Raw genomic sequence first — 13,874 nt, 5'->3', positions numbered from 1 at the left:
GGCGGGTGCCTCATGAAGTAAGTACTGGGACGAGGAAGAGTGGACGTGGAGGTAATGTCCCTCATTATATTGGCAGCACCCATGCCAGGCAACTCTGCAGGTATGCTGGTGCCACCGCTGGGCAACTCTGGCGCCGTCTGTGATGATGGCCTATGTGCCCGAGGCCATTGAAGCGCCTGTGTAATCGCGGGCGGACAGGGTGCTCCCCGTCACTGGATGTTGGCTGGGTGCTCCCCGAAGGGAACTGCCTGGATTGCTTGACCGCAGGGCCAGGACAAAATACGAGTGACAGTTTCTAATCTGAGCTTGCATTAATCAAGCCTTACCATCAAACGTTACACTAAAGCAGTCTTCTGAGAGTTAGTTACTTAATTGAAGCTATAAATGTGCTACTGGCGTAATAAAAAGGCCCTAACGAACTCTGTCTTTAGCCACTCGATTTATCAGCACGATGCATTTCCTTCACTAAAATCCTGTTAAAAAGCAAGCATTGGCAGAGTCAACCGTTTTGGCTTGTGTACAAGTATTATACATTTGCCAGGCACTGCTATTAGATGTGTTCGCATCAGTGTGCACCTGTTCTCATCAATAGGAAGGTAATGCATTGTTCCATTCTCTGTATATTTCCATTTATCTTATAAAAGGTGCACGGTGTGTGATGCTAAAGCTGGACTAACACAGCGACAACCCTGTCCCTCGCACTGAAGGTAGCATACAAGGAAAACATAAGTGCTTGTCTGTCTCAGCTGAAACAGCTCGAGACCAAGTGTCACTGTACTTAAGAGTTTGAAATTTGACACATTTACAACTTGAAAACCTTCTTACCTTTTAACACCTGAAGTAGCAGGTCTATGCCTTCCTGGTAGCAGATCAGCGACTCCTGGAACTTGGAGCATCCGTCCAATTCTACAGCTCTCTTTAAAACTGCGACTGCAGATTGCTCTATTCCGGGCAACGCCGCCATGCCTGGCGGAGCGTTGCATATGGGCCCTGCAGACTCCCAGTTTCTCGGAATGGATAGCACTGCTCAGCAGTTCCTATGATCTGGCTGCTTCCGGCTGCCGGAGCAAAAGTGTAGAACAGCACACATTGCACTTTCGGTTTCTATTTCAGCTGAGTTCTAAAGAGTGGCACATCTTCTCTTTTTACTGCCAGAATCTTCGCAGTCGAAAGAGAAAAGGGACAACGGTTTAGACAAGCCTGGGTTAAGGTAAAACCGGGATATTATGAAATAGGAAACTGGAAAGAGGTACACACTTGTTTTGAAAAGTACACAGACCTTATTAACAATGAAGAGTTACTGAATGTTATTGTACTAAAAAGTAATCGACTGCTTTGTTAGCAGTGGCCGCTTTGTACAGTAGACGTCACGGGGGGCGTGGCTGCCCGTTGGTTGCGTATGCTTGAGAGACCACAAACCTGAGCTGCACTACTCGGTCGCTTCTTTTCATGAGGTCAATTTCTACCGGTTTGTGACCTGGGAACGTCACAGGTAAATAAGGCTGTACAGCGTGGGAGAGGGTGGTGAAGCGATTTGATGAGCACGGTATATTTCGGTGGCCATGCATCCAAGGGCAAATTATGTCCTTCCTCTGTTCCATTGCCACAAATGCGTTTGGCTTATCATTTAAACGATCACGTGGACTCTGTTGATGTCTCTTTTACTGAATATCAGTTCACCGGTACCAGCACCGCAAAAAGCAAGAATTAACTCCAGTGAAATAGAAATAGTAACGCAGGGTTTTTGATTTGCTGTCACCATGTTTGCAGAGGTAACAGTTTTCTGTTAGCTGAGCTAAATGGTACTATAGTTTTATTTGCCATTAAAGGATACAAAGCAGAGTTTTCCAACTGTAATGTGTACCCGTGACCCACCAGGCTCCAAACATGTCTTTAGTACACGGGTTCACATAAGCTAGCTTTATGTTACAATATAACTCGATGTCCATAACCCAGGTTTGTAGGCATGATCTTCTGCAAGGGGTTTCTAAAGCACAGAGGAATATAGGAAGCAACATAGATCTGCACGTATTTATTTGTTTATTTATTGGTCATTTGTAATGCGCATTATACAACAATTCCGTTTCAAGGTGCTTCAAGACAAGGGGGAATAGGGATGAGGAGAGGGTATAAAACAAAAAAGGTTTTTAAAAGGTCTTGGAACAGTCAGAACGTGCAAATGCTATAGCATGGGAGTAGGATGGAAGGGATGGAAGGGGTTGAAGGGGAGTCCAGGAAAGAAGCAATTGGTGACATTGGCCAGAGTGAAGCATCTGCCATGGTGCTCCTGGTGTGAAGCACTAAGCACTACTTCAGAAACGGTTTGAGCAGTAGTCGTAAGTAAATGTAATTGGTTATTTATACTGCACTTAATACCCAGAGGTTTCTTAGCGCGGACCCAGGACTCGAACCTGTGGTGCTCTGCGTCGTCTTGCTTCCAAGGCAACTGCGTTGCCCCTGAGCTATCCTCCCGAGATGAGTAATTTTTCTGAACTGTAGTGGTGTAGCAGATTATCTGGTGAAATGTTGTGTTACAGTGATGGTGCATAGCACAACATGGCCTGTTTTCATTGCTGGTCTCGGAATGTTTCAGTTTATGGAATTTCACTGGCCACTAATGATAGGTAGGTAATAAGGTGCTTGGGCTGATACAGGCTTCAATGTGTTGCAGGCTGTTTTGATCATCTGGAATGGTGTAGGTACCCATCAAAGCTTCCTGGATATGATTACATTTTCTGATGCATTCCATTAGTCTAGCTGCAGTATATTTGAATGCTTTGACAGGGTTTGCAAAACCTACTAGCAAACTCGCAATGGGGAGCAGATATTCTGCAGTGTGCCTACTATTTGCATGCCACTCAACCTTGTTGGCAAGTATAACGATCTTTGATACTTTTATTTGGCATTTACTGAAAACAAACTTAGTTTGCAGTAAATGGCTAATGCAAGTTTCACTCTGCATGGTTGGCTTTGGAGTGGCAGCATTGCACCAAATATGTAGTGTGCTTAAGGCGACATGCACCATTTAACAGAAAGCACTGGTAAATATTATCACCCGTCCCCATGGGACGAGTGCATTTCTCTTAGGTCGAGTATGTCAAATATGGAACTCGCCCTACAGATCTAGTGGGATTTTTAACAATGCGTGAGACGCTGAAGCAGGACACCTGCGAGGAGTGCACCTCAAATCCAGGTGGAATAAGACTAGGAATTGCAGGAATAGAAATAAAGACTGGATGAGCAGAAGCTTGTCCCGGGAGGATAGCCCAGCGGCAACATGTTTGCCTTGAAAACAAGACGACACGAAGCAACACAGGTTCGATCCCCGGGTCCGTGCTTAAAAACCTCTGGGTATTAAGCACGTTATAAATATGCAACTAAGAGACGTATTCCTGCAACTAAGAGACATATTCCTGTAACAGTGCCTCAATGCCCCTGGGCTGTGTGAGCGCTTTAAAAATACAAATAAAAATTTTAAAAAAACTCTTGGTTATTCAGCATCAAACGGTGAGCAATAGCTACCACTGGGAAACGAGGATCCAAAACACAGCATGTTGCAAATGTAACTTTCACATGTTTTGTAAACTAAAATCTTTCTTCCACTATATAGGACCCATTATGCTGTAAAGGACACGCTACGCTTCAGTCGTGTTTATGATGTGCCCTCATGCCCTGCCATACACAGGTACATCATGTTATATAGGTATATCTGTATGCCAAGCTCAGTACTCGACCTGGGGCCCAGGCCTCTCCACTCGGTCACACTAGCACAATAAATGTCCAGGACACCAAGTATAGAGGAAAATGAGGTTTAGTGAAAGCGTGTTCTGCAAGGCAGGCTGACGGGGCACTGTCTTCTTTTCTCACAGCAAGCCCTTACATGGCACATGTATGGGCTACCGCCAGTTCCAGGTATTCACAACATATGCAAAGCTTCCAGGCAGAGACAGATGCATGTTCAAAATGTCCGGACAACCACATGGTGGTTTGCTTGTGTTGATTTGGGTTTTATTAGGTGATCCTGCTTGTGATTCATGTAGGTCCAGGCAGTGACAGCTGTGCATAGTAATGTCCTGGTAACCGCATTTGTGTTTTCTTGTGTTGCTGTGGATTTTATCAGGTCATCATGTTTGTGTTTTCATGAAGGTCCAGGCAGGGACAGTTGTGTATAGGAACGTCCTGGTTACCACAAGGGTGTTTGCTTGCGTTTCTGTAAATTGCGTTCGGTCTTCAACTTGTATATCAGGCAGGGGCAGCTAAGTGTACTTCTCAGAAGCACCTTGGCTTCTGAGGTGAAAATGGTATTCCTCTTAGTAGTACCCATGATTTGAATGCATTCCTTTGTCTGGAGGTAAAGCAGAGAGCAAGAAATACCTTAGTGTATTTCATGTCACATGTTTTCAACATTCGTCCAATTTCTTTTCTCTTAAGCTTTTATCATGCCATCAATCTTAGTGAAATGCAAGAGTGTATTTGTGGGGAATTGTTTGATCTGAACATCTTGGCCATTAATGTTTTGGTGACCAGGTACATTGCATCTTTGGGTATTTCTAGTGTATTTTACCGGCACGAAGAACACAGTGCTGACCATATGCAATTGAGACTTCTAGTTCCTTTAACAGTTTAGAAAATGCTATCAGACTCAATGTTTGACATTCTAAAATGATGCTGAAAGTTTCCATAAAAGTATCTACACCTGCATGCATTCTCAGCCCTTTCATCTCCACCCTCTTTGCAACATCTCTTCTTCATCTACCACATATAATTTCTAAAATGCCTATGCTCTGTATGACAGGCAAGAAATAGTTATACAGCAAGCTGTCAGAGTCCACACCTGGTAAAAACGTATACTGTTTAGGTAAATACTGTATATGAAGGTCTGCACATGTCAAGGTTTGTGTTCATTGGCTATGCGGCAGTACGTTTTGGTGGTGTGCTGTCAGGGTGCAGTACGTGCTGTATAACACCATCGATGGAAGAAGCAAAAGTGATACTATTGCCTAAACCAGGGAAGGATCATACAGCATGCAGCGCATACAGGCCGATTGTACTCATTAACCTAGATGCCAAAATATATACCAAGATCCTGGCAAACCGATTAGAACGTCTACTCCCTGGACTGGTAGACAGATCAATCAGGATTTATACGGGGTAGGCAAACGCATGATAACAGCAGGAGAATTGCCCATATCGTAGAGAAGGTTAACAAATCACGTACTGCGGCCCTAGTGATCTCGTTGGATGCCGAAAAAGCCTTCGATAGGGTGGAGTGGCGGTTTCTCTTCCTAAGCATGCGCAACAAGGGATTCAGAGAGGCTTTTATGTCCGAAATAGCTGCCAATTATCAAAACCCTTCTCTACGCTTGCTTATAAAAAGGGAGCTCTCTGACCCAGTAGCAGTATCTAGAGGAACGAAACGGGGATGCCCTTTGTCCCCGCTATTATACGCCATCCACCTTGAACCTCTCCTGAGCACGATCAGAACCAACCAAGACATAGAAGGGGTCCCATTTGGCGGGAGGGTACATAAACTGGCTGCATTCGCAGACGACATGCTGCTAACTCTAACAAATCCACAGGAATACCTAAAAGCAGTTGACAAGGCTCTAGTAAAGTTTGGGAAGGTAGCCGGGTTGAAAATAAACAGGAACACATCAGAGGTTCTGAGGCTACAAATATCACCAGAAAAGGAAGGGGCGATAAAAGCCGGGTGAGCGTACTCGTGGCCCCCAACTAAAATATGATATCGGGGAATTTACATTACAAAAACCATTGACCAACTATTCAGGGCTAACTATCCCCCTCTGATGGAGGTCATCAAGAACATGCTCCACGGCTGGAGCACCTGGACCACATCATGGATGGGTAGGATAAATGCCTGCTGAAACTGCTGAAACTACTAGATGCGTTTATGGCAATCCCTGCTAAGGTCCCGATATCCTTTTTCTGAAAGCTACGTTAACACACGCAGGCCTATATTTGGGAGCAGAAGAAACCAAGAATTTCCCATAAACTGATGCTGCAACCTAGGAACAAAGTGGGGATGGGAGAACGCGATCCAATAGCATATTATCGCGCAGCCCAGATTAGAGTATTGAGGGATTGGGCAAAGGAGGACCGAGGGGGGAAAAAGTTGAGGGAAATGGATGAAGCGGTGGTGGGGATGGATCTGGAGAAGGTTCTATGGCTACCCCGGCAGGATAGACTCCGTTACATGCATTGTAGTGACATTGAGTCCCTAGTAGGGCAAACATGGGACGAGGCGGTAAAGTGGTAAAAAATTACTACGTTTCCATCGCTGCTTACCCTGATTTTAAGGTATTCCGCAATTCATGCCAGGGTGGTCCTGGACAGAATTTGACAAATGGCAAGAAGGGGGATGTCGGATGCTAAGGGATCTTTACGAAGGCGAGGAGATAAAACCCTTTCTCCAATGTAAAAGTGACTTTGGGGTATAGGAAGGGGAAAGACTCCATTAGGCCCAGCTGAGACACTGGGCCCAACATCTCAAAGTAAAGGAAGCAGCGACACGCAAACAAACCACGTTCGACAAATAAGGTTCCACTGATGCAGGGAACAGGCGCCTAGTGGGGGCGCTATACAGACTGATCAAAGAAGGGGAGGATTTGGGGGAAAGACGGTTCATGTGCAACTGGGAAAGGGAAGTCAAACAAGAGATCAACATCGAACAATGGCAAAGCCTGTGGGCGAATATACCCAAATTGACACTCGCTACAAATTCCGGAAATATGATAAAAAATGATGTACCAATGGCACCTTACTCCTAGTAAACTGTGCAAAATCTATCGGACGACATCCAAAGCATGTTGGAGGGGATGAGGGGAGGAAGGAACTTGGTGCCACGTATGGTGGCAATGCCCAACAATCGAACCATTTTGGGGGATGATTCAAGAAGCGTTGAAGGATATATTGGGTTTAGAAAAGATGACAAATAAGGTGTTGTTTATAATGGGCTTGGACCAGGAGCTTGAAAAATGTAATCCTGGTGATGGCCGGGGCCTTGCTAGTTGCCCGAAAATGGAAAGCTAAAGAGGCACCCACGGAACACGAATGGGTGGGAAAAATGTGTAACCTGCCAGCCATGGAAAAAAGTAACATATACACTCAGGGGAGAACACCAGAAATTCTACGGAGACGGGGATTTGGTGATGCAATTTCTAATGAAGGACTCCAGGAGAGCCTGGTGCCCAAGGAAGATGAACCTTTTCGGTCTTGTCTGAAAAGCATCCCCCGCTAGAGAGTGGGAAGAATTATAAAAGAGAAGGGAAGAAGGAGGGTAAGAACCACCAGCAAGGAGAGAGGACGAGAGGAAACGAGGCGAGCATGGTGCAAAGACAGGCAGAGAGAACTCTGAGACAAGAAGGGAAAGTGATGGCCAACATGATCTATAGGAGAAAGCAGAAAGGAAGACCAAAGACCTGGGAGGGAGGGGAGCCCTGGGGGGGGGGAAATGTTTAATGTATTATAATACATGATGTATAAGAAATGCAAATAAAAAATGAAATGGGGGGGAGAAAAGAGAAGGATTTGCCTCCTATCATGACACCAATCCTTGGTTCCTCTTGGGGGTCTGGTGTCACAGATAATACTGAACACATCAAGTCACCCTGTATAGGGTATAAAGTATTGACACAACTGCTGGTGTCAAACATGGCACAATCTCTGCTTTCCAACATATAGGAGGTAGGGGGCGGGATTTCCTGCAGAGGCATCTAGCTGCTCCTCTACACAGGGTTATGAAATTGTGATTGATGCTGCAAGTAAGTAGAACAGACACGTGGTGGGACTCAATAACATATATTCTGGCCAGCGTATGATGTACTTTATACATATTTGCTATGTTGGTATTACATTCTGTATTTGAAGGTAACCACATAAGTCGCTATTGCACTATGCACTTTAAAGATAGCTAGGGAACCCATTGGGCATTCCATATGGACGTGATTATGTCTGGTTGCCAACGTGGATACTCTCTATGAAAAAAGTATGCACTTTATTTCAATGCAGTATTGCACTATGCACTTTTGTACATTGCTGCTAATTTGGATTTATTCCATGAGTAAACCATGCACCTTATTCAAATGTGGTATTGCACTATGCACTTTAGTATATTTCGATATGCTGCTTTCGCACCATGTATTTTCTGCTCATTAGAAGAAAATGTTTGGCATTGGGACTAGATTACATCCAAGTAATTTTTGCACATGAGAAAAATATGCACTTTAGTATATTTTGACATGCTGCTATCGCACTATGCAATTGTTGGTTATTTGAAAAAATATGTTTGGCATTTGGACTTCCTTACATCCAAGATAATTTTCTGCCCATGAAAAATCAGTCTATGCACTGAGTGCGTGATTTGAGTCAGCAGACATGTCAGGTTGGATGTACGTAATGTTCACACAAATTATGAACATTATCAAAAATAGGGGGGTAATCATTATTAGCCCACATAAAGTAGAAAGGCGAGTCGCAACTTTTTCTGCATTATTGGGTTCATTCGACCATGGGCAACAGTAATTAATTAAATTGCGAAGGACATATTCATTGTGTCTATTCTGGAGTAAATGAGAAGGAATTGGCACAAGATATACAGGCTCTATTAAAGGGAATGATGAGGGGCCGCTCGAGAGCCCGACCAGCATGGCCGATGGTCTGTGAAGATCCTCGGCACCCCCGGCTATCCGGCACGAAATCCTGCGGACTCGTGAGTTTTTTTCGCCGCTTGTTGCGGCGAGTCAGCGCCGGTACCTGCTTGGCCCCTGCAGGCTCCGATTTGACCCGAGAGAAGGTGTGCTGATGTGGCAAGGAGGTGGATCGGCCTGGGAGGAGTGAGCTTGTCGCGCGGGAGGCCGTTGGCTGCGCCCTGGACTGTACGGGCGGGCGACCGCTGTGTGCCGGTGCAGCTGCAGGGCCCTACGTAGGGGCACCCGGGCACTTGGAGAGGGGTGACGCGGCCGCGGTGAGGAGTATAGACGGCAGTGCGAGCGGCCTGGGAGGAGGTTTGCCGGAGCGGCGCTGCTGGTGGAGCGGATTTCCCCGGGCCGCGGCGGTGACACGGCAGCGCGACGCTGCTGGAGTGCCCCTGCGGCCGGGATCCCCGCGGTGGAGATGTGTGGGGAGACGCCGCTTGAGAGGTGGCCGTGCTCCCTGGGGGATCCTTCTCCGCGGCCGGGAGGCACGAACGCTGGGGAGAACTGGTCCTGCAGTGGGAGCTCCAGGAACACGCGGACAGCTCCGGACAAGGTTGGAGAGTGGACTGTTTCAGTGGCTTTGGGAGCAGAGTGGGGGCCTGGGTGCTCCCTTGTGCTTGGAGGTCCTGTGCACGGGCAGAGTGACCTGACTGCCCTGTAACCCTCGGTATACCTGTATGCTTGGACCGAGCCTGCTGCCCGTGAGTGGCAGTACATCTGTTGGTGGCGCTTTAACCGCTTGGCACCTCCTGCTTTGTGGTTGGGGGCCTGGTGACGGAGAGGTCCAGCCAGCGCAGTGGTGGCTCTGGGAGGGGCCTGCTTTGTTCCGGGTGCACTCCTGTTAGCGGGACCTTTGCCCTCTCTCCTGTCCCTCTTTGACTGCCATGTCAAAATCAGGAAAGAGTGGGAAGCATCAAGCCAAGCTACACTTTGAGGCGCCTGCTCAGGCTAAGCTCGGAGGAACGATGGTGGATTCCTCGGAGCAGGGTGCCCTGACGGCCGGAACAGATCCCTCTTCAGCTCTTCAGGATATCAAAGCTATGCTTCTGCAGCTGCAGTCCGGGATTCAGTCTCTGGATGGGAAACTGGACACCCTGACCTGTAAGGTAGATCATATGCAGGTCAGGCTAGATAAGCATGGTGAGAGGCTGGATGAGGCGGAGGAACGGATTTCCGGGGTGGAGGATGCTGCGAACTCGGTGTCCGGAGAAATGGTGGAGGTGCAGAAGGTCCTGAAGGAGCTACGGGAGAAACAGGAGCACTTTGAGTCGCGGTCGAGGAGGCACAACGTGAGGATTGTTGGATTGGCGGAGTCGGTAGACCGAAGGGATATGGAAAGCCTGGTGGAAGACATTTTGAGGGAAGCGCTGGGCTCGGAGGGCTTCTCTCCGGTGTGTGTGGTGGAGAGGGTTCATAGGATACCGAGTGGCAGGAGGCCGGTTCCGGGAGCTCCACCAAGACCTTTGATAGCTCGCCTCCTGAATTATCGGGACAGGGACACTATTCTTCGGAAGGCACGGGAGAATGGCACTGTGTCCTATAAGGGGGATGTCATCAGGTTCTTTCCGGATTTTTCAGATAAGGTGCAGGCTGTTCAGAAAACCTTTTTTGACGTGAAGAAGCAGCTGAGAGCCAGAAACATTAAGTATGCCATGCTCTTCCCGGCGAAGCTCCGTGTGGAGCATAAGGGCAAGGCGCTGTTCTTTCAATCTCCGGGAGAAGCGGCCTCCTTTTTGGATATGCTACCGGAGGAGCGTGCCCAGAGAGGCGCTACATTGGGATGGTTTGGGGGGCGGGAACTGTTGGGCTTGCTACATGGTCGCTGACATGATCCTCGGGACTGCTTTCTGTGGAAAGAGTCGGTGAAATAACGGTGGGGTGCCGGGGGGTCGGGCTGGTAGATCCCCTTAGCGCGAAAGCTGGTTGTTTATGTTGTTGGGGTTTGGGGTGCCTGAAAATTGGGGTCTCTGGCACGTTAAGGGAGGGAGTTGGGTGGGTGTTTGGGAGGCAGGATGCAGGGGTGGCACCGACAAGTTGGGGAGTTGTCGGTAGGGGTGGGGGCTGGGGGGGGTTTGGTTGTTGGTTAAGGGGGTCATGGCACGGGACACACAACGCTGTTGGGGGTCGGTGGTTGTTAGCATGATGAATTCTTGGTCGCTTGGTGATGGAGTCACTTAGGCTTTTATCCTGGAATGTGCGGGGCATTAACGATCCGCCAAAATGCCATGAGGTTTTACAATATTTGCGACGTCATCGGGTGGAGGTGGCCTTTCTTCAGGAAACTCACCTGACGGTGGACTCAGAGGCGAAGTTTGGTAAATGCTGGGGGTGCCACAGATATTTTTCATCATACTCCTCTTTCTCCCGGGGGGTGGCCATTTTGGTGCATAGGTCGGTGGGATTTCGACTGGTCAAGGTATTGAGGGATCAGGAGGGACGGGCGGTTATTCTCCAGGGGCTTGTGCAGGGGAGGCTGTATACGTTTATTAGTTATTATGGCTCTAACCAGGATACGATTGACTCACTACAATGGATTGAGCGGCAATTGGCGGATATATCCACGGGGGAGGTACTATGGGCCGGGGACTTCAGTGCAGTGCTTGACCCCTCTCTGGATCGCACTGGGCACCACTCTCGCTCTCGCAGCTGGTGTTCGGTTAAAATTCAGGGCATGCAACAGGTCTGGGGATTGGCGGATGTTTGGAGGGTGCGTAACCCCGGGGTGTGCCAGTACACTCATTATTCTGCACCACACAATTCGGCTGCACGACTGGATTATTTTCTGGTGTCTGAGGCTCTTCTGGGGCAGGTATCAGGGGTTTGGACCCTGGCTCACACTTTCTCTGATCATGCCCCGGTCTCCCTGGATTGGGGGGAAGACTACCGTGGAGGTTTAAAGGGACTGAGCTTCAAGATGTGGTTTTCCGGGAGGAACTGGGGAAGGCAATTGACGACTACTTTGCAATGAATGAGGGTTCGGTGTCCTCTATGGGGACTCTGTGGGAGGGGTTTAAGTGCGTAATACGGGGGGAATGTATCTCCAAGGAAGCCGGCATATTGAAAAGGATCCGTAGGGAGTCGGAGAGGAAGGGAGGAGATACGGGCGCTGCAGGAGGCTGCCCCTGTTCCTTCCAAGGCCCAACAGGGGGAGATCATGCGGTGTCTTCAGGAGTTTTGCACCCTAGCCCAGCGGGAGGTTCAGTATTTATGGGATAGGTTGGCCCCTCAGAAATACGGTGAGGGTCAGGCGCCAGGCAGGCTGTTAGCTAGGGACACACGGATGCATTCCACGGGAGGCAGGGTGGCGGTCATCATGGACGAGGATGGGGTAAATCACTTTGAGGATGAGGCGATCCTTAATGAGTTTCACACGTTTTATGCCCGCCTGTATGCTTCGCAGGCGGATATTGATGCGTTTCTCGACCAGGTTGGTCTGTACTAGTGCTCGGAGGAGCAGAGGGAGTGGCTGGGCAGGCCGGTGTCGCTGGAGGAAGTGCGGGAGGCTATACAGTTGTTACCCAATGGGAAGTCCCCAGGTCCGGATGGGTTCACCTCCGAGTTTTATAAGTGTTTTGCGGACAAATTATCTCCCTATTTACTGCGGGTATACCAGGAGGCGGTACTTACAGGTCAATTGCCGGAATCCTTGAGAGAGGCCATGGTGGTGGTGCTCTTAAAGCCGGGGAAGCCTGAGGGGGATTGTTCCTCTTATCGCCCGATCTCCTTGATACATCTGGATAATAAAATCTTGGCCAAGATCTTGGCGTCTCGTTTGTCGCCGCTGATGTCCACGTTGGTGAGAGCAGATCAGGCGGGCTTTATACCAGGGCGTTCGATGTCGTTTGGTCTGAGGCGGATGTTTGGGTTGATAGCCGACCTCCCGAGTACGGACCCGGCTGTGGCAGTCCTATTGGATGCCACTCAGGTCTTTGATTCTATTGAATGGCCCTTTTTTTGTTTACGGTTCTGCGTAGATCCGGTCTCGGGGTGGGGGGGGATGGTGGGGGGCTCCTTCCTGGCTATGGTGTCCCTTCTATATGAAAAACCGGTGGCACGGGTGAGGGTCAACGGGCAGGTTACTGCACAGATCCCGCTTGAAAGGGGGACGCGTCAGGGTTGCCCTTTGTCTCCTCTTTTGTTCGCTTTGGCCATAGAGCCTTGGGCTGAGAGGGTGAGGGAGCTTCATATCCATCGCGGGATCCAGTTGTTTTCCCATAGAGTGGTTATTTCGCTGTACGTGGATGATATGGTCTTGTTCCTGCGCCACCCTGAGGTCAATTTATATCCGGTTATGTTAGATGTTCAGCAATTTGGGGAGCTCTCTGGGCTGAAGGTGAACCCAGGTAAATCGGTGATATTTCCTTTGACGGACGGGCAGGCTCGTTTTCAAGACGAGGGGGGTTTTCAATGGGACATGCTCAGTACACGGTATTTGGGTGTAACGTTGGCTCGATCTATGGAGCTGGTGTTCCGTAGTAACTATGAGGTGGTGCTTCAGCAGTCTAAGGAAGCAATGCAAAGGTGGGCTTCCCTTCCGCTCAATCTGTATGGGAGGGTTTCTGTGGTCAAGATGGCCATTCTGCCCCGGTTTTTGTATGTGTTAATGTTCCTATACCGGCGCCTAAGAGTTACTTCCAAGCCCTCAAATCGGCTGTGATTCGCTTTCTCTGAGCCGGCAAGCAAGCCCGGGTGGCGTGGGGTACGCTTACCGCGCCTGTCCGCCGTGGGGGCCTTGCGTTGCCTGAATTTGAATTATATTACTGGGTGGCTCAGGCCAGTTACTTATGGTATTGGTATGGATTGGTGGCGGAACATAGGCACGTGGAGATAGAATGGTCCATTGCGTCCCCGGCTTTGCTCCGGTCGGTTATTCTGACGTCTCTGACGCGTTCGGGGGTGGTACGCAATATGGTGGAGTTAACGTGTAAGGCCTGGTCTCGGTTGGAGCGTACACCCGCGAATAGTATACTTTACTCGCCGGAGCTCCCGGTCATATTTATCCCTGGTATACCTGTGACTAGCGAGGCAGGCTATGTCGCCATGACTAAGCGGCTGGGTTTGGTTTAGTTTGCAGATTTGTTCCCGAATGGCACATTCCTAACCATGGAGCAGCTGCGAAATATTGGGGCTTTGTCTGCGTTAGATGTCTTTTCATATTAC

General features: G+C 48.8%; 2 protein-coding genes across 2 annotated transcripts in view; one reads left to right on the top strand and one right to left on the bottom strand.

Annotated features, from left to right (window-relative positions):
* Positions 1-1,113, bottom strand: part of MITD1 (microtubule interacting and trafficking domain containing 1) — a 241,138-nt gene extending 240,025 nt beyond the window's left edge. The window contains exon 1 of the mRNA XM_069636681.1: positions 826-1,113. Coding sequence (XP_069492782.1) covers positions 826-964 — 139 coding nt within the window. The 5' untranslated portion in view covers positions 965-1,113. The remainder of the gene's footprint in view (positions 1-825) is intronic.
* Positions 1,114-1,128: 15 nt separating this feature from the next.
* MRPL30 (mitochondrial ribosomal protein L30) overlaps positions 1,129-13,874 on the top strand; it is a 191,170-nt gene continuing 178,424 nt past the window's right edge. The window contains exons 1-2 of the mRNA XM_069636683.1: positions 1,129-1,210; positions 3,611-3,685. The gene's annotated coding sequence lies outside the window, so the exon portion shown is untranslated. The remainder of the gene's footprint in view (positions 1,211-3,610; positions 3,686-13,874) is intronic.

This window comes from Ambystoma mexicanum, chromosome 7p, assembly GCF_040938575.1.
Source record: "Ambystoma mexicanum isolate Mex_15411 chromosome 7p, UKY_AmexF1_1, whole genome shotgun sequence".
In the NCBI taxonomy this organism is placed as follows: domain Eukaryota; kingdom Metazoa; phylum Chordata; class Amphibia; order Caudata; family Ambystomatidae; genus Ambystoma; species Ambystoma mexicanum.
The sequence above is the reverse complement of the archived record's forward strand: the minus strand, read 5'-3'. Positions and strand labels throughout refer to the sequence as shown.